Genomic DNA, 25155 nt, shown 5'->3' on the forward strand with positions numbered 1-25155 from the left:
AGAATGAAACGCATCCAAACTGGATAAAGGGGCCTCAATATTTTGCCCCTTACAAGACATAATGTCATAAAGGGAGAAAAAGATAATCTACAGCAATTAATCCCATGCTTTATCTTTCCATTCTTCCTTTTGTGTGACTGACGGAAGTTTGTAAACTGCTGCTGTCACTTGAAAACTGGAAATCCCTATGGCAAAAGCAGACACAGAAGTGGGGCAGTAGAGCTGTGGAAAGATTGCTCTCTCATCTCCGTGGATGATTCTAGAGACCTTCATGATTATGTAGATATATGTATGTCAACAAAAAATACTTATTAGTAACATGAAAATTAAATTTCTTTGGGAGGGTTTGCCTTCACCATGCTTCCTGGAAGTAGGGGTAGGAACTTGACAGCCTCGTGTGACAGTAAGGAAGTGAATACCTCTTTTTTCTTTTGAAATCCTTTATTTGGTTGTTTGCTTGCATGTCATTGAGAAATAAAACATGGATAACATCTAGAAAAATACTTACAAAAGGAAAATGACAACTATAAACTGTGGCAACTATAGTTGCCGGTGAGCTTAAATGGGTTAAATAAGACATACTTTAAGCAGACAAAGAACTAACAATTAATCAATCAATCAATAAATCACGTTGCATAGTATATTTTCTATTGTTGGCTCTTCTGAAACAGGTTGTTGGATAGTGAAGCCAATGTCTAGCATTAGAAGAACTCTTTCAATAGTTTTTTAAAAAGCATCCCAGGATGCACCTCATGAAGCTGGAAGATTCATGAAGAGAATAACTAAGTTTGGAAAGGGAGGCTGCTTTGAAGAAGCTAAAGAGTTTTATTTGTGTGTGTGTTTACCTGGTATTCCCACATTATGGTGACCAAATGTCTCCACAAGGATAGTAATACCAGTAATTTGTATAGTATAAAAACCATTGTGTCTATGGAATGTCCCCATAAAACATGGAAACCAGCGTACCTGTTATTCCCTACTTACTGTACATTATGTGGACCATTTTTGACCTTGTGGAATTTTTTTGGTCACCATAAGAAAAACAGCTTATAAACTAGACAAGTAAAGTTTGTGAACAAACTTTGAAGTTGGCTTGAGAAAGCCTATTTGAAGTGGTTTTAAAAGTTTGTAGCTTGAAGGTGTTCAGTTGAAGTTTGAATAAACAATAGTTTTGATAGATAGATAGATAGATAGATAGATAGATAGATGTTAGGGTACTCATGGTGGTTGCTAGGGTGTTGCTATGCAGTTGCTAGGGTATTCTGTATGGTTGCTAGGGTGTGATAGGTGGTTGCTAGGCAGTTGCTAGGGTGTTGTTAGGTAGTTGCTATGGTACTCGGGGTGGTTGCTAGGGTGTTGCTATGTGGTTGCTAGGATTCTCAGGGTGGTTGCTAGGTTGTTGCTAGTTGGTTGCAAAGGTATTATAGGTGGTTGTTAGGTTGTTTCTAGGTGGTTATTAGGGTACTCTGTGTCTTTACTAGGGTGGTTGCTATGCTGTTGCTAGGGTACTCTGTGTGGTTGCAAGGGTGGTTTCTATGGTGTTGCTATGGGGTTGCTAGGGTACCCGGGGTGGTTGCTAGGATGTTGCTATTTGGTTGATAGGGTACTCAGAGTGGTTGCTAAGACATTGCTATGCGGTTGCTAGGGTACTTGCAGTGGTTGCTAGGGCGGTTTCTATGCAGTTGCTAGAGTACTCAGGTGGTTGTTATGGTGTTGCTAAGGTACTCAGGGTGGTTGCTAGGTTGGTTTGGATGGTTGCTAGAGTGTTGCTATGAAGTTGCTGGTAAGTATCATCACATAGCTAGTGCTGTTTACAGAGGCTATGTTTACAGTAGTGCATTTTTTTTTTTTTGTTGTCATTTTAGCAGCCATTGTGCAGCTAAATTGAGTATTTTATAATACAGCAGCAGCCTATATGCGCAAGAGGCAAGTTGTGCTTAGAGCAATCGGCAACAAAGACGTACTTGCTATTCCTCGCCATCATGCTGATTCTTGTACCTGCCAGTGACTAGCAACCAACTTCCTGTTTACACTTTTACGCGCATGCCCAGTGTGCATGAATGGTCATGTGACATGCGTTTTCGATTGTGTAGTGTGGACGGAGATCGTTTCTGAAATGCAGTGAAAACGCCAGTGTAGACAAGGATCGTTTTCATTTTAAAATGCAGTTTTAAAACGAAAACGCATTAGTGTAAACAGGCCGTGAATGGCTTAGAAAGAGTACATAGAATGGCAGCTTAACTGAGTCTAATGGGCTTCAGTGTGTTTACATTTGAATGTTTGTCACAGTTAGTACAGTATAAAAATCATTAAGTCTATGGAATGTTCCCATAAAACATGGAAACCAGTGTGTCTACACAAGTGTCCTACATTTCCACTTTTTTGTAATATGTAGAAAAATAGTAATACTATATTGAATGAGAAGAGGTGACTAAACTTTGGACTGGTAGTTTTGCACTTTGTGTTTTATACAAGCTGCCAGATTTTCATCATGCAGTATTTCCTTGTTTGTTGTGTCAACAGCTTTCCTATCAATCCATATGCAGTTTTCTTCCACCTTACGGTAACTTGTCCAAGAGAATCATTCACTAGAGTAATCATAAATTGTTTCATTGGATGTCCAGATAGGTGTGACTTTTACTTTTTATACAGCACACATTCTTGAAATGTCAAATGGAAAAAGGGATGTTTAGCATTGTTGATAAGCCATTGATAATATATTATGCAAATATATTTTACTGTAGTTTATTTGTCATGCCACTGTGTGCATTTGTGTAACTCAGCGTCATAAAATTCAAAATTATACATCATTCACACAGTGGCTTTTGTGTTTGAGTTTACATGTTAATCATTTTAATTGTATTTCAATTTGCATCTGCCTCAAACTAATTCACACAGCATCCATCTAGATCAGTTTCGATCTGAACATTGTGTTTGTAATAAATATCATAGTAAATGACCTAAATGAACTATGGTAAAAAGTTCAGGCATGAAAAGATAACAATAAAGTCATCATAGTTATCTTTATAGTTATTGTCCTAGGTATGAACTGGCCTTAAATTTTAAGAGCAACTGCCTTAGCAGTTTTTAGTCATGTTCTCACTGAAAAGTTGTGTCTTCAGCAGTTCTCTTGGATTTGGGAATATAATTTATTTTTATAGTCCACTTTAGACATTCTACTAATTATAAGTAGCTTTGCAACTACATGTCAACTAACACTCATTAATTTGCAACTACATGTCAACTAATTATCATTAGAGTATGTGTAGACTGTAGGGTTAGGTTTAGCGTTAGTAGAATAAGCTGACATGTACTTGTAAAGTCACTTATAGTCAGTGGTGTAGTGGTGCCTGGAGAAGTGGGTATACTCTTAATTTATGTCCCCATTTTTTTAAGCGGCCCAGCAAAGGATGAACGGCCTGTGTTATAAACAGTGACGTAAGACTAGTCTTGCATATTTAGTTCACCCCAAAATGGGCCAGTAGTATTTGCACATTTTCACTTACTGTAACTTCTGCTACTTGACTTCACGGAGTAAGGATCATTATGAAATTAATATTAGCCACAAAAGAGGTGCAGATTTTGCAATAAATAATTAAAATGTAAAAATTAGATAGACTGCAACAATTAACATTTTGTCAGAACCTCTAGCAGACAAGCTATTTTGTTTAGTTATCTGTAGGAGGATCATGATCTCTATTTGATACCAAAAAAAATAATTGATTTGATTAGCTAGTCATGGTGGACTGTCATGATTTTGGCTAATGCCGGACACTACTGAATGATGCGCATCAGAGGGGATTTAGAAGTGGGTATACGCAAAGCCGACTGATAAAGAAGTGGGTATATGCCGTATACCTGCGTATACCCTCCACTACACCACTGCTTATAGTCAATAGAATGTCTGTTTGGGGACTATCAAAATAAAGTGGTAGGAGAAGCAGACAGTCAATATTCTGATGACTGGTACTATATTTGACATGTAGCTACTTATAGTTAGTAGAATGTCTAATGTGGACTATCAAGATAAAGTGTTACCGATAACTGCACCACTGTAGTACACTAAATATAAAAGAAGAGAAATTTTGTGACTTTTTGCTGTTCACTCACCACAGACTTCTGGAATTTCTGAATTAATGTAGACTGTAGATCAAGTGACAGCTCTACATGCAAGCCTCAGTGACTTAATCCAAAGTCCCTTTTAAGGAAATTCAGTTTACTAGTCAGGTGTACAAGACCAACTCCTATCTACGTGAAATAACGAAATCTCAAAAACTGCTTGCCAAACTCAAATCAGCAATAAAAACTGACATGAACAGTCTTACAAATGTTGTTTCTTATGCTCAAACACCATTAAAAAAGCATACACTTCAGGTGGGTCCAGCCAATTATGTGCATGTGCTAAGCTTCAGGTTTATAGCCTATGGAAAATGGTGTTGTGACAAAATATGTAAATAATTGCTTACTATACAGTGCATAATAAAACAAATTGGACATAATATAATTTCCTTCACTTAATAACAGTTAATGAATAAATGAATAACCAAATCTAATTCTTTTGTAATAACTGAAATATTTGGACATTTTACACATCTTTTTATATTTATTTATAATGAATATTATTGAAGTGCAAATGTGTGATGTATATGCTAAGCTATCATGCTAATTATGCTATTCTAGTATGTAAGCTAACTAAAACAAGTCAAGTCAAGTCAAGTCACCTTTATTTATATAGCGCTTTTAACAATACAGATTGTGTCAAAGCAACTGAACAGCATTAATTAGGAAAATAGTGTGTCAATAATGCAAAATGACAATAGCATATGGTAAGGGACATAACATTTCCATCACACGCTTGAGGAATTCGCCCAATCACAATGCACTGGATAGTTCAGTTAAAACAGACATTTATAAAGCAATAAGCCCCAAGAAGTTGTGGTTTGCAGGGAATTTAGAACAGTTAAAGGGGTCATATGATGCGATTTCAATTTTTCCTTTCTCTTTGGAGTGTTACAAGCTCTTGGTGCATAAAGAAGATCTGTAAAGTTGCAAAGACTAAAGTCTCAAATCCAAAGAGATTTATAAAAGTTAAGAGTCAGCCAAACCTACCTAAAACGGCTCGTTCTAACACGCCCCCACATATCTACCTCACTATCTGGGAAGATTAGGATAACGCCGCCCAAATGTTCATGCAAAGAAAGAAGGGGCACTTTTATTCTCGCTGTAGTATTGTTGCCGCCGCCTCCATGTTGTGAAGGCGCTGTGTGTTTCGTTGTGAAAGCGAAACTACTTTGTTTGGACCTTAAACCGCATAAACACATTTCATTACACCAAATACACAAAATAATGTTATTTTTAGCAACATCATATGACCCCTTTAATAGGCATTGTTAGGCATGAGGCTGAGCGATTAACTCTTTTATTTATTTATATTATTATTACTAGAGCCACCATATCATTTCTCCCATTCACATGATGTTTTTCAGTCAGAAGGCTGCATCCTTCCTTACTTCTGAGGCTTGTAGGCTAGAGTCCTCCTCAGCAATGACTGCTAGAATAAGACCGTTCAGTGAATGACAAATGTCTGTGGTTACAGACAGTTTAGCATTATGTGAATAATTTACAGGAAAAACAACAAAAACAAAATCAACAAAAAATAAACGTAATGCTTTCATCAGCGAATTTTTTTTGTCTTGCGTTACATAATGAAATTAGACAAGCTCAGTGCCGATTCGTTTTCTGCTAATTCTTTTGCATTAATTGGAGTGCTTGCAAAGGATTGTGGGTTATTGGCAGACACAAAGGATACACTTGATGAATCCTTTAAAAAATGCTGAATGAAGGATGCTAATCGAAGGCTGCTTTTCAAGGATCATTCAAACTGAAATGAAGACATGGAAGCCAAGATATGTAGCCTTACTAGGATGTAACATTTCAGATTAAGAAGCATCCCATAGTAATACTACGCATTGTTCACTTATATAATAAGTGAACCATATTTGTAATATACAGTCTTTGATTAAACTTGGCAGCTAGTGCAGAGATTCACAACAAGGTGTAATATGGGTACATTGAAGACTTACAGATGTTTGATTGCACATGATGAAGGATGGCTTAAGAGCAGTAGTGACAAGAGCCTGGGAAAAGACTTGTGCAGCATGCTAAAATAAGATGGGATTTTCCGGATGTTTTAGAGCAAATCTGTACGACTGAGTGATCTTTGCAATATCTTTAAAATTCAGCTGGTCGTCAAACATATCGGTTGTGATTGTTATGGAGTCCAGCTGTTTTATAGAACATTTGATTATTTCAATTAATGTCATTTCTTCCCTCAGGCACAAATCCCTGATGTTAAGAATGTTACAGTAATTGGTCGAACAGAAACTGAATTAACATTTCAATGGGAAGTTAAAAACAGCAGTTACAGTTATATACTGAAGACAACTGGCAAAGAGGAGTTGCAGATCAACCCAACAGAAACTGATTCTTTAGTAAATATAACAGTCTCGCCTCTGTCTCCTGGGACTAAATACTCTTTCACACTCTACACTGTGTTTGAGAATGAGACGAGCAAAGGATTGAACTTCTCTAAAGTAACTGGTAAGTGAGTCATCGAGGTTTAACCATATATACTTTTTTTTTTTTCTAAAGAAGCTTGTAGAGCAACTTAATAATTTTGGCAGTATAAATTTCAAATTCCTCTTACATTAAAATTAAATTACACTATAAATAGACTGTAAATGTTATGTAATTTTCATTCCTAACATTTATGGTAAAATTTAATGTGAGTTAATTGTTGGCTCAGTGAAATTAATTAATGATCTTCTATTAATGATCTTGTGTATGTTCTATACAATTTCATTGAAGTTGACTAATTGCAAACGGCAAGCAGAACTAAATAAAACCTGCAATTAGGCCTCAAATGTATTTACTTAAAAACAGTACAAGTATTTAAACACTCATGCACATACAAACGTATGAGAACATTTTTGGGTTTACTTTTTTGGGATATAATGTTAAAAATAAGTATTAAAATATGTTTACCTTTAGAATAGAGTGACAACAACCACAATAACACTATAATAATGCAGGTAGTACAATGGAAAGCCACATGATGAATAACAATTCATCACAAGTAGCCTTTCCACAAGTCAAGGCAAATACCAATATAACAGTGTGACACACAACACTAAAATAATCCATTAAACATTAACACTTTAACACAAGATGTAACATTTAACTCTGATGTGCATAACTGATAACAACCATAAGAAGAAATGTAATTATTCAAATGAAATGTACAGGTTATTTTCCAGTTTACAGTTTTCCACCATTTATTAATTTTTTTTTCTTACTTAGGAAAAAAGTATTTGTATTGCCTTGTAGATAATAACAGAATTTCACATTAAATGGTCATTTATAAATTTGACTTATTTTACTTACTTTACCATGTATAGTGCTCCAGTATTCAGAAACAAGTAGCATACAGAAATGTTAGTTCAAACATCTAGTTTATCACATTACCTATCAACATGATCCACTAACAATTCACAAACCCAAAGTGGCTGTATTTTTGACTGTGCTATTCAATATGTGCAGTCTTTCTTTAAACTAAGTGTAGCTTTCTTGATATTTTTCTAACGCAAAGACATTCAGACATTTGTAGCTTTACAACTACTTTCTGGGAGAACTGTACATTAACTGGTCAGTCTTTGAAGGAACTGAATGGCAGATGAATTAATGTACATGTGAATAGTAGCAGGAGCTATGGAAATAAAATTTCTGTTTCTGTCTTCTTTAGTTCCATCTCCTGTTGACAGTGTTTCGGTCATCACACGGAAAGAGAATGAGATACAATTACAGTGGAATAAAGTCAACAACAGCAATGAGTACAGTTATAAGCTGAAATACAGGAACGAAGAAGTGCCTTCAATATCTGGATCACCTACTGATTCTACAGTGGAACATAACGTCATGTCTCTGAATGCTGGGACTGAATACTTCTTTACGCTCTACACTGTGTTTGAAAATGAAACGAGCAGTGGATACAACTTCTCCAATGTAACCAGTGAGTACATCATTTTAGTCAACCTACAGGGACACACAGGCTGCTGATTTAGGTTGAGGGTGTCACATCTACTGTTATGCTGAAATCTTGTCCTATTCTGTCAGAGGTCTGTCACACTTACCAATTAAGAAAGAAAGAGGTGTAAAAGACAAAACAACTGCCTCTGACATTTCTCTCCAATTTCTGTCCATGTGCAGGAGTAAGAACAGAACTACAGCTAAAATTCTAATTGAATTAGGATGCAATTCATACAGTGTATACCCCTACTGGATTTTTACTTGCCCTCCAAATATTTTCACTGGTCCCACCACAAAAACTGATGAATTTCTATTGTTTTAGTAACTGTTGGATTAAGTTTTCAGAATCAGCTGAATTTGCAAAAACAGTGTAAATACACCAAGTTTGTAAATTTTTCCATGGCAGTGCAGCGCTGGCCCAAAAACGGTCACAAACCTGGCAGTTGGTGTCATAGAGTTAACAGGTCCATTACTGCACTTACTCCCTCTGATTATCTAATAACTGCTGTATGTAAACGGCAAGCTCATTTTATAAAAACACACTTCTCACGATATCTGCATTTGTTTCAGTGCCATCTAATGTTGAAAAGGTGACGGCGAAGCTCAATGACACCGACATGATCTTACAATGGAATGTTGTACCAAACATAGACAGCAACACTTACAACTATACTCTTGAATACAGAGATGAATCGGTGGATTGCATTAATTACATTGCAGAAATAAATGAGGTAACATGTCATATATCAGATTTGATTCCTGGAACAAATTACAGCTTCACTCTGTACACAAAGTTTGCTGATCTGAGAAGTACTGGACGCAACATCTACGAAATGACGAGTAAGTGGCTCTTATTTTTTAATTACTATTCTTTGGATTATACTAATAATTGATCACATAGCAGGACTGGGCAAAAGTCAGAATGTGAGAATCAGCGTGCTTTCAATTCATGTGTTGGCATTCGGATGGGTTACAACACACAGGATGTTGAACTGAAATAACTGAAATAAATATACTGAATTGCAGTAAAAAAACAAAAACAAAAAAAATTTAACACAGAGGGATTTCATTAGTCCAACACAAGAACAAATAATTACAAGAACATCATTTCTAATTACCAAATCTTTTTTTTTTCTTCTGCTGATTTAACATCACTCTCTAAGTTCAAAACAGATTTTAATTTAGCATACACAGCACTACAAAAAGTCTACCATATTATTTTCATATAACTTAATATAAGTCAACTTCTTGGAAGGTAATGGGTTAATGTTAGGCGAGGTTTAGTATAGTTATTATACATTATATTAGTACATACTGTACATATAGAATAGGACTTTAAAATAAAGTACTACTCATCATGATCTAGTTGAGTAAAGCAAATGTCTATAGATGGCATTTTAAAAATCGATTACAATCAATCAATCAATCAATCTGATGTTTCAACCCAAATGTAGTATGAAACATGTTTATGAATGACATTATTGCAAATTCTGGTAACACTTTATTTCGATAGTCCACTTTAGACATTCTATTAACAGTAAGTAACTTTGCAACTACATGTCAACTAGCAGTTAGTAGAGTATTAGTAGACTGTCTGCTTAATATCTTCTAACACTTTCTACTAACCCTAAACCTACCCTAACAATCTACTCTGAGAGTTAGTAGACATGTAGATGCAGATTAATGAGAATTAGTTGACATGTAGTTGACATGTAGTTACAAAGTTACTTATAGTTAGTAGAATGTCTAAAGTGGACTATCGAAATAAAGTGTAACCCAAATTCTGACAGCACTCTTTCAGTTGAATTGAATTGGTCTGAATTGAATTGAAAAATTAAATTCAAATTTGTATTACAGTTTTTCTTCTGGTTTGTCTCAGTTCAAATTCAGATTGAATTGAAATGAATTATCAACTCAATTCTGATTGGTGTACAACCCTGCTACATACCATCTCAATGATGAATTTGTGAAGAATGTGCTGCAGTATTTGTATTAATTACTAACAGCTCTTGTTGAAAATGAATCTCTCTTTACAGCTCTATCCGACATAACTGAAGTTTCAGTCACTCGGTCACAGACGGATTTGACTATCTCGTGGAATAAGTTAAACAATAATGACATCTACAACTACACTTTGAAAATGCAGGAAGAGGAGAAAAATTTCACTGGATCTGTTGATAAGTTAACACATACTTACCCATCTCTCACACCGGGGACTGAACACAGTTTTAGACTCTTCACTGTGGTGAACAATGTCATAAGTACAGGATACAGCTTTAAGAATGTCACTAGTAAGTTTTGATAACATTACTTTGATTCATCTACCTATTTAAAAAGCAAATGTATGAGTTTTAATTGAGTTTTGGCAGCTTGCTAGTCATGGAAAAAAAATGTGGTTTTGAATGCTTGAACTCTTTAAACAATATTTTGGTAAGGTTCCATTTGTTAACTACATTAGTTAAAACGAACTAACAATGAAAAATACTTTTTAGTTATTTATTAATCTTAGATCATTTTAATTAGTTTAATACTAATACGTAATTAAAATCAAACGTTGTCTCTGTTAATATTATTTAATTGACTTAACTGTAACTATAACTATATGACTTATAGCTAACACGAAGTTGTATTTTTTACATTTAACATTAATAAAGATTTATAAATACTGTAACAAATGTATTGCTTATTGTATTAACTAACGTTAACTAAAGTGTTAGCAATATTTTTAGCACATTTGGTAACACATATTCTGAAAAAATAAGGAATCCACAGCATAATCAACCAACATATGTTTGATATGGGCCAAGACCAGATCCAGACCAGGAAGTTAAAGTCTGTTTACAATTTATTGTAAGGTGTTGTTGTTACAGTGTAATTATACATTTAAACACTAAGTGATATTAATTAACAATGTGTATTTACTATAAAGTTAGGGTAAGGATTTGGGGTTACTTGCATCTAATTATGCATAATTTACTGTTATTACTATGGTAAATACAACGTGTAACAACGACGCTGGAAAATAAAGTGTTACCCAAAGTCCTGTATCACTTATGCCAAGATTAAGGCCGCAAGAGTAAGACTCCAACTCAGTTTGAAATTGACATTCATATGTTCGTTTATTTTCTGCAGCTCTTGACTGTGTGTCCTTTAACTGGATAGTTACCAACTCATCAATAGAGGCTCAAGTGAATGGTTCCACATATGTGACAGCTCAAAACAGCACCGGAAATGGTCAAAGTGGCTCTGTAGATGGCAACAGGGTGAATCTGCGAGACCTATATCCTGGAGAAAGCTACGCTGTTTCACTGTTTTATGACTTAGAGTCAGAGAGGCTGCCACAGTGCTCACACCGCTTGACATTAGGTGAGTTTACATGCTCTGTTTTGACTGTGCCGCTGAGAAGCTGACACTCAATATAATTACTTTGTTTTTTTGTCCATCTGCTTCTCTCTCAAACTAGTTCCAAATAGTGTATCTCACCTCCTCTGTAAATATCATTCTGGAGGGTATGGTCTGGCTGTAATTTGGGATCATCCATATGGAGTTGTGAATATGGTGCAGGTAGATGTTGGCAAGCAAAGGTTTAACCAATCACATAGTTCAGAAAAAACAATAACGTTAGAGGTAAAAGGCCTGCAAGCTGCCCAGTGGTACGAAGTGACAGCAACATCATTCTCAGGAGCCATGAGGAGTCAAACAGTATCAGTCAACTGCCAAACAGATCCAGCAGGTAAAATAATGTCTAGATATCTGTAATAAAAGATCCAGGAATATTCCAAGTTAAATTACAACTTAAAGCAATAATTAATCTTAAAAGCCGCTGAGAGACACTCAATATAATTACTTTGTTTTTTTGTCCATCTGCTTCTCTCTCAAACTAGTTCCGAATAGTGTATCTCACCTCCTCTGTAAATATCATTCTGGAGGGTATGGCCTGGCTGTAATTTGGGATCATCCATATGGAGTTGTGAATATGGTGCAGGTAGATGTTGGCAAGCAAAGGTTTAACCAATCACATAGTTCAGAAAAAACAATAACGTTAGAGGTAAAAGGCCTGCAAGCTGCCCAGTGGTACGAAGTGACAGCAACATCATTCTCAGGAGCCATGAGGAGTCAAACAGTATCAGTCAACTGCCAAACAGATCCAGCAGGTAAAATAATGTCTAGATATCTGTAATAAAAGATCCAGGAATATTCCAAGTTAAATTACAACTTAAAGCAATAATTAATCTTAAAAGGGACAGTTCTGTCATTATTACTCAACTTCATGTTGTTCCAAACCTGTATGAACCCTGCTTCACTCATGAGCTGTCATGGAAAAACCAAGGAGAGCTTTAATGGATAAGATGGCCTGTTCCACACACAATTGCTATTATGTGACTTCAGAAGACTTGCAATATATTGTAAAATAATGTTTATTATTATCATCAGTGTTGAGAACTGTTTTGCTGCTTATTATTTTTGTGGAAGCCCTGATACTTTTTTTCCAGGATTATTTTTTTTTAGCAGAAAAGTCAAACAACATCATTTAATTTAAACAGAAATCTTTATTGTCTTATTGAACTTATTGTGGTCATTTTATTTGATCAATTTAATGCATCCCTGCTGAATTAAAATGTAATTTTGTTTTTTTTGTACTTTTGTATGGTAATATATCATGGTTTTCACAATATATTAATTAGAAAAAAACTGTTTTCATCACTGATAATAATATAACCATATTACAACAATGATGGATGTTTCTGGAGCAGCAAATTAGCATATTAAAATGACTTCTGAGGGATCATGTGACACTGAAGACTGGAGTAATAATACTGAAAACTAAGCTTTGCATCACAGGAATAAATGACATTTTAAAATACATTAAAATAGAAAACAGTTATTTTAAATGTGAATTCTGTTTCACAATATTATTGCTTTATATTGTATTTTTGACTAAATAAATGTAGCCTTATAAGAGATCTATTTTAAAAACATTAAAATATCGTAATTATTCCAAACTTTTTACCAGTAGTGTTTTACAATGGCATAAAATGTGGTTCAGAAAATAAAGGACAAAAATAGTGCCTAATAAAAACTACAAGTATGTGTGAGTCCATTATATGAGAAAATTGGAAAATAAAGTGGCCCAAAGCATTTAGAAGTTCACCTTAAAATTTCTCCCCTATGTCATTTCCAAACCTGTGTGTCTGTCTTATGTGGAACATAAGAAATATAAGATATAAGAAGATATTTTGAGAAATGTCTCTTTTTTTTTTCTCTGTACAATTGAGGTCAGTGATCACCAAAACTGTCTGGTTAACCAACATTCTTCATAATATATTCTGTTGTATTCTTCAGAAGAAAGAAAAGCACACAGGTTTGAAATGATGTGAGGGTGAGTAAACAATGACAGAATATTTAGTTTTATGTGAACTTTAGGTGAAACTGCATGTTTGATTAGATATACAAATGTGAAAGTGTCATGTGCAGTAGTTTTTATACAAAAATGCACTTATATATTAATAATGCTATGTCATTCAGACATTTTTTTAGGTGTGCCAAAAGTGTCTACATATTTTTGGGGCTGCTGTATATGATGTCATTTTAGTGACTTATATAACCGTAAACAAATGCAAAATGTTTTTCAGACTGATTCCCTTGGATAAATTTCCTGAACATTTTCAAAACATGATTCGTGATGAGAATAGAGGTTTCAGTGAGGAATATGAGGTAGGGTTTATCAAATATGAAATTAGGACAAAAATTTACTATTTTATAATTTTCTATACAACTTGAAATGTTAAAGAACATATTAAATACATGCAATATTAACAGTAATCGAGATTATTAAATGCTACAGTATTCATGATACCAAGAAGTCAAACCACTTCTTGACATAATGTGATGGCAGTGCTAAGAAAGTCTCCTTGGTTAACACACAGTATTTAACAGTGACCGATGATATGCTGCCATGAGTGAAACAGCCTCACAGATTTATATTTGAGTTAGTTACTGCAGGAGTTGATTTTGTACAGTATGACAAAGCCTAGAGGCCTGTGGTGGGTACCAGAAAATACTGGAAATTGTTTCTTGGTCCTCTGCATTTGGTCATTCTGATGATGTGCCCATATATGAAAATTTCTGCCTTTAAACCCCCATAGGCTTCAGCTGCATAGAGCTTAACCTTGTATTTATTTATACTAGTTGAACATTGCATTGACATGTTCAGTGTTTGTTTGTTTTTTGCAGGTGTTATAGCAGGTGTTCTTGTGTTTTTCCTCTTGGTCATCATTATTTGTGTTGCTGTTTTTGTATGGCACCGCTATGGTTCTGCAAAGCATAATAAGTATGATTTTTATTTATTTATTGTCTGAGTTTCTTTCATAATATAATGCAATATGAGCTGTATAGGGTTTATCAAATATGAAATTTCATTTTTATTATTTTTATCTATTTTGAGAGGCATTAAAACAGAACGAGGCCTAGTTGGGACTGTTGCAAAGTATTTATACGCTGAAAATGCCAACATGCTTTTATGTTAGAATCATCAAGTTAAGTCTCGATATTCAGAGCGTTTGTTGAGAATGATTTTACTGAATATGTTTTAACAGGACTTGAGTTCAGTGGGTATAGAACAGTCCAGTGTTGCAGCTCTTCTGCCTGAAAACAAGGACAAAAACCGATTTTCCAATGTTTTAGCCTGTGAGTGTTTACACACACACACACACACACACACACACTGATTTGTGTGGGATTTTCCATAGATGTAATAGTTATACTGTCCAAACTTTATTTTCTATCTCCTTACCCTAACCCTGCCCCTAAACATAGACTCACACAAAATTTTCTGCATTTTTAGATGTTCAAAACACTTGGTATTACTATCCTTGTGGGGACATTTGGTCCCCATAATGTAGGGAATACTAGGACCACACAAACACACGCGCGAGCGCACGCACGCACACACACACACACACACACACTGTCTAAAAATGTAATTTTATCCTCCTCTCTCTGTCTTTAAGATGACTCCTCTAGAGTGCATCTCACCACAAATGATGAGGGTGATTCTGATTATATCAATGCTAACTACATGCCTGTAAGTACATTAAATAGTAGTTAACATCAGCTGTAATTCATTACACAAGGCATTACCTTGCTTGTATCTCCAGAGAAAATGTTCCTGGTGGATTGACATTTGTTTATTGTTTATGTGCATATCAGGGCTACGCCAATGCAAGCAGACAGTATATCGCTGCTCAAGGTCCACTGCCATCCACTGTCAATGACTTCTGGAGAATGGTTTGGGAGAAAAGGTCACAGGTCATCGTCATGGTAACCAACTGCACTGAGAGTGGAAGGGTAAGGCAATGTTCAGAACAGAAGACTGCTTACTGTTGTATGAAGTGTTTACTGACTTCCATTCGTTTAATAAACACTACAGTATATGGAACTATACATTATGTAGTGATGTATGAAACAGTATTATGCTACATTATTGTTGCATGATGTTTAGGCAAGGCAAGTTTATTTGTATAGCACATTTCATACACAGTGGTAATTCAAAGTGCTTTACATAAAAGAAAAGAAAACAAAAATCACAACAATAAAACAAGGAATGCGCAGAGCAGTAAGCAAGAACGTCCGAACGGTAGCGAAGCCGGAAGCCCTATCTTTAACTTGAATATGATAATTGAATTGTTTAATTCAATTATCAGGGCTGAAAAAAATTTTGTTTGACATTTTTATTCCAATTTTGTGTAAAACACCATAATCAGAGTGGTCTGGTTGCATAATTTCTGTAATAACATTGTTAACACTACAGCAGATTTTTCCTCTGCACTTGGTGCAGTTATTTGAATATATATATATATATATATATTATTTTTTTTTTTTTTATAGTTGTTGTTGTTGTTGTTGTTGTATAACAACTAGTGATGCACAATATAGCAGATGCTGATATATTTCCTTTTGTTTAGAAACTACACCAAGTGTCTCTTGTACGGTGATTTTAAACTTTTTTTTTTCTGTTCGTTTGTTTGTTTGTTTTCACTTTGGTTAGTTTTGAGCAAAAACTTACTTGTTAGAACTTAATTATATATATATTATTATTTTTTTTTATTTATTTATTTATTTTTTTTTTTATATATATATATATATAATTTTATATATAATTTTTTTCTGATTTAACTTCTCCAGGTCAAGTGTGAGCAATACTGGCCACTGGACTACACGCCGTGTCTTTATGGACACCTGCTTGTCTCAGTGAAATCGGAGGATAAATTTCCAAGTTGGACTCTGCGAGAATTTAATGTCAAAAATGTGAGCTGAGATATTTCTATCCCTCTGTTTCAAAAATAGTTGTAAGTTGTAAGGTGCTACACACAGTCAGAAATAGTAGAAGCTTTGACAGACTTCATCACATTTTACTTGTATCATCAGTTACTGTTCACCAAATAGGCATCACTGATGTGAACTTGTCATGGTTCAAAAAAAGTTTTTTTTTTTTTTATATTGAACTCATTTCAAAAGATCAAGAAAAAGCGTATTCCTCCTGCTATGAGTCATTTAACTTGAATATGAATATATTAACACATTACTGGTCACATTAGCATAAGATCTATTTCTGTCTATTTTTTGCATATAACAGAAAACCACCTCTGAGACACGAACAGTGAGGCACTTCCACTTCACAGCATGGCCGGATCATGGCGTACCCACTGGCACAGAGGAGCTGATCCAATTCAGAGGACGCATCCGTCAGCACGTAGAGAGCTCTTTCTCTGCAGGGCCAACAATTGTACACTGCAGGTGACCACTGCTCACTTTGAAATCCACCTCAAACATTAACTTAACATGAATAATGATAGTCAGTCAACTGCTAAAAGCTGACAGCAAAGCAATATGAAGAGTGAGCATTAATAAATAACTACATTGACTAAATAAATGAAGCAAAGTTTTAATCCTTCTGTATTTGTCACCATCTCTGTACTCTAGTGCCGGAGTGGGCCGGACAGGTACCCTGATTGCGCTGGATGTTCTGCTGCAGCAGCTGGACAAAGAGAAGGCAGTGGGAATTTCAGCATTTGTCCAGCAAATGAGACTCAGCCGGCCACTAATGGTGCAAACTGAGGTAAGACTGTTTCAATCCATTATTTTAAAAAGCATTTATTGTGATAGGTTTATTGGCAATTTAGCATAGAATTGGGTTATCGGTGTTGTTATTATTATAGTGGTGATTATTTTGATGATGAATATAGCCTATTTGTGTTATGGCTAACTTTTTCCTGGAGGATCCAAATAATATATATATATATATATATATATATATATACACATACATATACATACACATACACATACACACACACACACACACACACACACATACAGGCTGCTGTGGTCAATGGAATTTTACTGTAAAAAGGGTGGCATTTGGGAGACTGTATATTATCCAGTAGGTAACCATATATCATATAATAATGTTAAAATATCAAACTACTTAAACGTTTATGTACTAACAACCAGTGTGCTGTTGGAAGTTTATTCACTGCATTCAAGCAAACGAGTAAAGTATATATACAATACAATACAGAAATAACTAAGCAACATTAAATGAAAACACTGCAATTTATGTAACTAATAGCAATAAAACAGACATATAAGAAATATCCTTTTACTGTTTTTTCCCCCATTATTCCATATATACATACAGTGATATTACTGCTAATTCTACAATTAGGTGTTAAGACTTGACAGCAGCTTCCAGAATTAATAGAAAAGTACAATAACATGTAGTAAATATTTATAACAGCACTTGCTATCAGCAAGTTATCAAGGTATGCTTATTTTGAGTTCAAAGGACATTTCAAAAGTCTTTGGTCAAACAGGGTGGCATCTGTATTTTTTATGATTACTACATATTATTTAATTACAGGTAATAATTTTATCACTAGGAAATAAGGAAATGCATATTCCTGGCAGACACTCTTTACTTTCATGTGTTTTATGCTTATCTCTCTGTCTCTTACAGTCTCAGTATGTGTTCCTGCACCAGTGCATCATGGATACTCTACAGCCCAAAGTTGTGCCCAAGTCAGAGCCTCTCTATGAAAACTCAGACATGATTTATGTCAACGCAATAGCATTAAGAGAATATGAAAAATAAAGTCAAATATGAGCAGAAATATAAGCCATATCATATGGTCCAATGGCCCATTTTAAATACACAGCCTTCTATGAATAAACACTGAAAGCCTGGATTATACGGGTATTATATACACTAAAATGCTGTTATTGTTATTATTTTATTTAAACACAGTCTTCTGCTAATAAGACTGAAAGATACTGGCCATGGTATTTTGAGCCTAAGCTATAAAGCACTAAAAGTTTACCATTTAAACTTAACTGCCAGTCTTTATTTAACTAAATAGCTGTGTATAGGCTTGTTTTTAATGTTAAATTTTTGCTTGATAAGCTGTGCTCTCTGAAAGGAAACTTTCCTTTGAGCTGTACTTAGTGCTGCTTATTTTGCACATTGCTTTTAAATGAGATTTTTGTTGTTGTTGTTGTTAAAATTGAAGTAAGAGATGGTCTATTTAATATCAGTTGAATTCAATTTGTTTTAGATTAATAGAGAAGAAAAGTATTTTTCCATTTTTTTTTCTATTTCGCCAGTGTCATGTATTCTCAGCTGCCTGTCGTATAACATGCTTTAAAGGAATAGTTCATCTAAAGATGATAATTGTGTAATTATTTACATCAGGACTGGGTACCCTGATTTAAATCATTTCAAATCTGTATGCAAAATAGAGAATATGTAAATATATCTGAATTTTTCAGAGCTGCCAAGAAGTGGAAAATTATAGAACTTCACAGATATGGTTTCTGCAAACTGTTGTTATATGGAAAGAGCCGTGTAAACATTCCTCAAACATTTTGTATTTCTTAAATTACCAATCAGAGTTTAAGATTAAGTTGCGGTCACATTAGTGAAAATTCAGTCAAATTTAAGTCATTTTCACGTTCGCCTTCACATATTTGGGTAAGTAATGTTGTGTGTTACCTGCTTTGGTATTTGCTGGTCATGTAATTTTTTTTGCACTTTAGTAAGAACAGAAATGTAACTGAACTTAAAATTTTGAATACATTTGCATCATGTCCTAACCAGGCATAACATATGTTTCCATCCACAAGCAATTTGTAAATAATTAACTTAAAAATAAAAAATTATGTACCGCCTATTAACATCTGGACATGGTACCATGGTAATACAGGTTTTCAGCTCTTTTGGTGTAAATATAAATATAATAATCATTCACTATTTTGCTGTATTTGAAAGCACTATGGTATTAACAGCTGATAGCATAACTGAGACATGGTACCACTCCAATACCATTTCTTATAACAGACTTGTATTATTAAGAGAGTGCCATTTAAAGTCTTTCATAGACATTTTGTTTTTATTCACATCACTTGTTGACAAATATTACTGTATTAGCATTAACTTATTTTGATCAATTATTGATTAATTGAATAAACTATGTGAAGAATCAACTGGCATTGGCATGCATTTGTCTGTGTTCATTTCATTAATAGTATTCAGTACATGTGGTTTAACCTCTAATGGTTTCTGGCTTTTTGCAATCACAACTGTTCTTTTACATATCTGGTCACACCTTCGCCTTCATCTTCTGCAATATTAAAAAACGCTTCTATCATTTCATCTTTAGTGTCTTCCATGTAGTCAAATGGCTGCTCTGCCATTATGTTCACCACCTCAGATGGTGGGTGGAGTGGCTCTACGCTAAAATCCAAGGGTAACGGTACGGAGAACTTCTTGCAGATGTTGTGCAGGACACAGCAGGCTTTGATGGTACATGCCACTGACTCAGGGGACTGAATGGATCCGATGTCACGCAGGCACTGGAAACGGCTTTTCAAACTGCCAAAGACCTGTTGTGCACGGCCGTGTAGCTGAGCATGTGCTTTGTTAAATTGCAGGGCTGCGTTGCTTTTGATGCGAAAAGCCTCGGCAGGTGTCAACACATGTCCACAACCGTGCAGACTTCTGCTACCTGTGGGACACAAAGACAAAAAGATAAGAGGGGGAAGAGACACTAAATTTCCTGACTGGAGTTTATTTTAAATCATGATTTTATTAATTTTACAGCATAGTATTGCAGGTCAGTTATGTTTATTATTCAGAAGTGTTTGATAGTTGAATTCCATAACTGACCCACAAGAAGTATTACAGGAAGCAATGTAGTAAACAACGTAATATATAAAAAAATTGAACATTATGGTCAATATATTTTATTTAAAAGGATTTAACTAATTAGTTAACTAATAATAGAGCACATTACAATGTCTCATGCTAAGAAAACAGCATTTATTTGATCAGAAATACAGTAAAAAACAATTATATTGTGAAATATTACAATTTAAAATACCTATGTTCTATTTGAATTTAAAATGTCATTTTTTTTTCTCTGATGACAAAGCTGAATTTTCAGAAGCCATTACTCCAGTCTTCAGTGTCAGTGTCTTCAGAAATCAATCTAATATGCTGATTTGCTGCTCAAGAAAAATGTATTATTATTATCAATGTTTAAAACGGTTGTGCTGCTTAATATTTTTTTTTGTAGGATTTTTTGATGAATATAAAGTTCAAAATAACACTTTAACAATTATAAATTTTAACTTAAATATTTGAAGAGACAGAGAGAGAGAGATAGATAGATAGATAGATAGATAGAGAGAGAGAGAGAGATCCCATTTTGGTGTCCACTTCAAAATAACTTGACAGAAGTTACTTTATATACATAGAAAGCACATTAAATGCACGTAAAGTGTCTACTTTAATGTTTCAAACTTTTGTGAAAATAAATGGTCAATATATGGGTGAAATAATGCTCCATCTTCATTCAGGGTAACAAATATATTTATGTAAAAATTAAACACTTGTTCTGACCTGTACTTATTAAAATATATAAAAGAAAAAGTGATCACATTACATTTTATTATATTTTAAATGATTTAGAACTTTTTGTTGACTTCACTCCTCAGAAAAATAATCAGGACACATAATTCTAACGCAAGGGGAAGTTTTATTACGCTTGCTTCTCAATGGTTCTTACCAATAACCCACGTATGACCGTGTTGAAATATGCTGAACTGTCTGCCAATGTCTGAATTTTCCCAAACAGTGTGTTCAGGAGTTCCTCCGGGACAGCACTGCTCCAGACTCAACAGATTCCCGTCCACGTCGAATATGACCTGCATCATGACTGAATGAGAACCCAGGGTGTTCATATACATGAGCTCCTCCCCGACCGGAGGGCTCACCTTCAGGTGCAGATACCCCAGCACTCCCACCACATGCGGGATGCCGCTCAGGTTCTTAAAGGCTTGAGAGAGAGAGATAGATAGATAGATAGATAGATAGAGAGAGAGAGAGAGAGAGATCCCATTTTGGTGTCCACTTCAAAATAACTTGACAGAAGTTACTTTATATACATAGAAAGCACATTAAATGCACGTAAAGTGTCTACTTTAATGCTTCAAACAACTTTTGTGAAAATAAATGGTCAATATATGGGTGAAATAATGCTCCATCTTCATTCAGGGTAACAAATATATTTATGTAAAAATTAAACACTTGTTCTGACCTGTACTTATTAAAATATATAAAAGAAAAAGTGATCACATTACATTTTATTATATTTTAAATGATTTAGAACTTTTTGTTGACTTCACTCCTCAGAAAAATAATCAGGACACATAATTCTAACGCAAGGGGAAGTTTTATTACGCTTGCTTCTCAATGGTTCTTACCAATAACCCACGTATGACCGTGTTGAAATATGCTGAACTGTCTGCCAATGTCTGAATTTTCCCAAACAGTGTGTTCAGGAGTTCCTCCGGGACAGCACTGCTCCAGACTCAACAGATTCCCGTCCACGTCGAATATGACCTGCATCATGACTGAATGAGAACCCAGGGTGTTCATATACATGAGCTCCTCCCCGACCGGAGGGCTCACCTTCAGGTGCAGATACCCCAGCACTCCCACCACATGCGGGATGCCGCTCAGGTTCTTAAAGGCTTGTGCGGCACCCATGCGGTCGTTATAACTGTTTGGGAAAGTGATGAAATCAGGACTCATTTCTGATAAGAGTTTGGTAATGGTCTTCACCGCCTCGCCCGCTGCTGTCTGACCTATTCCCAGCCGAACTGTGATTGTACTGGGCAGAGACCCTTGTGCGTAGTAGGCAAGCGTGGCCAGAATGTTGGCTTCCGCGGAGGTCAGGCTGTGACTGGGCGCAAACACGTCTTTCTTTAAACGGGCCTGGATGAAATCGACGATGAACCGCAAACACTGTCGATTGAGATGTAAAGTCTGAGAAATAAAGCGATCGTCCAGTTCGTCCAGGACACTGTGTGTCTCGGAGGCGGAGATTGGCTCACTGATGCTGGATTGTTTGTCTTGAGCCATGTTGCTGATGCTGGGTGCTGATGATGTGTTGTTACACACTCCGTTTGTGAATAAATCATCCTGCACAGCAAACCACAGCGCTCCAGCTAAAGACATTACGAGCAGCTGAAGAAAAAGAATAGCCTGTAAATATATTCCTTTCGGTTATATTTGTTTAAAAAATATATGCATTCATTTGACCGTCTGGCTTACAGTGGAGGGACAGCAAACTACCAGTGAACTGGACGATAAACCTGACATACAATCTTCAGAGAACCACGAAAAATCCAGTATAACTGAGTGGAATAACGACCAGGCATTCCTTAACCCAGCTCTTCTGCATAATGTCAATATATACATCTGAACGCCAGCCAATGTAATTAAAAACCTACATTTTAAATGCAAAACACAAGAAATTACTTCGAAACATCTTCTTCTTCTTCTTTCCAGTTTAACGGCGGTTGGCATCCAGCTTATTGGTGCATTACCGCCCCCTTCTGCTCCGAAACTTTATTAAAAAAAATATACAATTTATACTTTATATTCTATTTATTAACCCAGTTTCTCTCAATAATACAATTAAAGAATTATAATGTCCTGCTTGACCGAGTTACTTCGAAACATGCCTGAGTTGATCGTGTTTAAACATCCGGGTCATGGGGTTTTCACTTCATAATAAAAGTCCTAATAGCACCGAAATGCAAATGAAGAAAATACAGTACAACAAAATAAAACCAAAATAGATTCATTACCGAGACCGAAATCAATTTATTGAAGCTAAACACGATTTACTTTGGCAAATATTAGTTTCAGTCACATATTTGCATACACAGTAGACAGCTTCATTTTTTTGTTTTGTTTTATTATTAAAATGCATTTTGAATAATGTGTTAACATTGCGTTTGTTCCTGTGTTTATAGAAAATACAAGAAATTATATTTTGTGTAATAAAACCTGGCCTTTTTTAAAGGTAGATTTTACACTTGGTTAAAATATTTGGTTCAGCCAGGCAGATATGAGAGTTTGTATATAATATATTAATTTATTTGTGAACAGAATGTTTCTCTAATTTGTAGATATATTTAGCATATTTTTGTTTTCTAGGAAAGAAGTGGAATTCTATTTGGATCCCATGCGAGGTCTATCATTTACCGTTTGGAAACTTTTGGTGTAATTTCTTATTAATAGACAATATAACCATTTCTTAGAATAGAGGGGGTGAGTGTTGCTATACACGACTTTGTAATTTATTAGCGTTTTCTGGGTGGTTTTTTACCAAAGACTATAGAATACTCTTGCAAGAGTAATAAAGGGACTTTGATTTTTACTTTGGTATCCCGAACCACTGATTGTTATTTCGTCTTATGTCAACGTAAAACAGTGAAGTTTGACACAATCTGAATCTACCACTGTAAACTAAGCAAAACAAAACAACAGATTAAAGGCGCATTAATCATTTCCCCTAAATTATGGCTTTAACTTTAAGAAGAATATCAGTTAATAGTGGCTTTAGGAGGGCAATTCACCACGTGACTTTAAACTCAGTGAAAGGGCAAAGATTTTACAGCAACATGTCAAAAGAAGAAAGAAAAGGCGTTGACCCAGGTAAGAGTTTCTCTGTGAACTGTAAATTGGACTTCAGAAACGGGTGAAGCCTTTTATCGTAGTTTATTTTCGACAGAAATCCAGTTTTACACATAATGTCAGCGTTCACAGTGTGTGTATGGTTAGAAACGACATGTCGCACACATCCAGTGTAGGTGTGAGACTTTGTCATATTTATTAATTATCCGTGAAACATTTATTACCCTTATTAATTACAAGAAACATTTATTATTATAACATTTATTGGTGAGCATAAGAGACTTCTTTCAAAAACATATATATAATAATAATAATAACAATATAATAATAATAACATTAATAATAAATGTTTTTGAGCAACACAAACATTTATTAGACTGATTTCTGAAGGCTCATGTGACGCTAAAGACAGGAGTAATCGCTTCTGAAAATTCAGCTTTGCCATCACGGGAATAAATTACATTTTAAAAATATATGAAAATAAAATTAAAAAAACAGTTATTTTACATTGTAATAATATTTCTCAATGTTGCTGTTTTTACTGTATTTTTGATCAAATAAATTAATCCTAAGTGTGCATAAGAAATTTATGAATTCAGTAATTCAATTATTCCAAACTTTCCCAAAAAGCATTTGGACAAACAAACAAATAAATAAATAAACATTATCTATTGTATTGTACAACAGATTAATTCAATGTTCATGCATTTCCTGATTGTGGAAGGTGCAGGTGGGACAGTGATTTCTGAGAGAAGGGGTACGGTGATGGTTATTGGGATTAACCGCCCTGAAGCGCGTAATGCAGTTAATCAAGAGACTGCTCAGAGATTGACCGAGGAGCTGTCAGCCTTTGACCAGGACAACAGCCTTAATGTGGCAGTGCTTTATGGAGTCGGTAAGTTTACTTACACACTACTATTGATGTGAACTTTGGTGCATTTTGATGGTTAGTGAAAATAATATATCTGTCATCTGATTGAGCGGTAAAGCTAATAAATAGTTTATACATGCACACCCCCCCCCCC

The 25155-nt window shown here is 34.9% G+C and overlaps 3 protein-coding genes across 4 annotated transcripts in view; 2 read left to right on the top strand and 1 right to left on the bottom strand.

Moving 5' to 3' along the window:
* Positions 1–7843: 7843 nt before the first annotated feature.
* On the top strand, positions 7844–18864 carry LOC107730002 (receptor-type tyrosine-protein phosphatase H-like). The gene is made up of 13 exons (XM_016540744.1): positions 7844–8068; positions 8656–8925; positions 10122–10376; positions 11218–11451; positions 11549–11818; positions 14320–14438; positions 14682–14772; positions 15096–15169; positions 15295–15432; positions 16270–16392; positions 16721–16881; positions 17068–17203; positions 18104–18864. The coding sequence occupies exons 1-13, from the start codon at positions 7975–7977 to the stop codon at positions 18236–18238; spliced, it is 2100 nt and encodes a 699-aa protein (XP_016396230.1). The 5' UTR covers positions 7844–7974; the 3' UTR covers positions 18239–18864.
* Positions 18865–19312: 448 nt separating this feature from the next.
* On the bottom strand, positions 19313–22999 carry LOC107730013 (putative nuclease HARBI1). The gene is made up of 3 exons (XM_016540761.1): positions 22760–22999; positions 21907–22672; positions 19313–20147 (listed from the first exon to the last, which is right to left on the bottom strand). Exons 1-3 carry the CDS (start codon positions 22904–22906, stop codon positions 19717–19719), a joined length of 1344 nt encoding a protein of 447 aa, XP_016396247.1. The 5' UTR covers positions 22907–22999; the 3' UTR covers positions 19313–19716.
* Positions 23000–23890: 891 nt separating this feature from the next.
* The window catches only part of LOC107730011 (2,3-dehydroadipyl-CoA hydratase-like), a 26532-nt gene continuing 25267 nt past the window's right edge, over positions 23891–25155 (top strand). Inside the window, exons 1-2 of one of the 2 annotated variants that reach the window (XM_016540757.1) lie at positions 23891–24151; positions 24855–25025. In XM_016540757.1, coding sequence (XP_016396243.1) covers positions 24016–24151; positions 24855–25025 — 307 coding nt within the window. In that variant the 5' untranslated portion in view covers positions 23891–24015. The remainder of the gene's footprint in view (positions 24152–24854; positions 25026–25155) is intronic. The other variant, XM_016540758.1, reaches the window with a different exon arrangement.

The sequence above is a fragment of the Sinocyclocheilus rhinocerous genome, unplaced genomic scaffold, assembly GCF_001515625.1.
Source record: "Sinocyclocheilus rhinocerous isolate Xijiao unplaced genomic scaffold, SAMN03320098_v1.1 scaffold969, whole genome shotgun sequence".
Classification (NCBI taxonomy): domain Eukaryota; kingdom Metazoa; phylum Chordata; class Actinopteri; order Cypriniformes; family Cyprinidae; genus Sinocyclocheilus; species Sinocyclocheilus rhinocerous.

Bases quoted from the DNA above. Each gene is read 5' to 3' on its own strand.
- LOC107730002 (XM_016540744.1), top strand. From the start codon at position 7,975: ATGTCTCTGAATGCTGGGACTGAATACTTCTTTACGCTCTACACTGTG. The intron at 15,433-16,269 runs GTAAGGCAATGT...TAACTTCTCCAG, and splicing joins ACTGCACTGAGAGTGGAAGG to GTCAAGTGTGAGCAATACTG. The intron at 16,882-17,067 runs GTGACCACTGCT...TCTGTACTCTAG, and splicing joins CCAACAATTGTACACTGCAG to TGCCGGAGTGGGCCGGACAG.
- LOC107730013 (XM_016540761.1), bottom strand. From the start codon at position 22,906: ATGTATATATTGACATTATGCAGAAGAGCTGGGTTAAGGAATGCCTGG. The intron at 22,673-22,759 runs GTAAGCCAGACG...CTTTTTCTTCAG, and splicing joins TAGTTTGCTGTCCCTCCACT to CTGCTCGTAATGTCTTTAGC. The intron at 20,148-21,906 runs GTAAGAACCATT...TGTGTCCCACAG, and splicing joins CGGTCATACGTGGGTTATTG to GTAGCAGAAGTCTGCACGGT.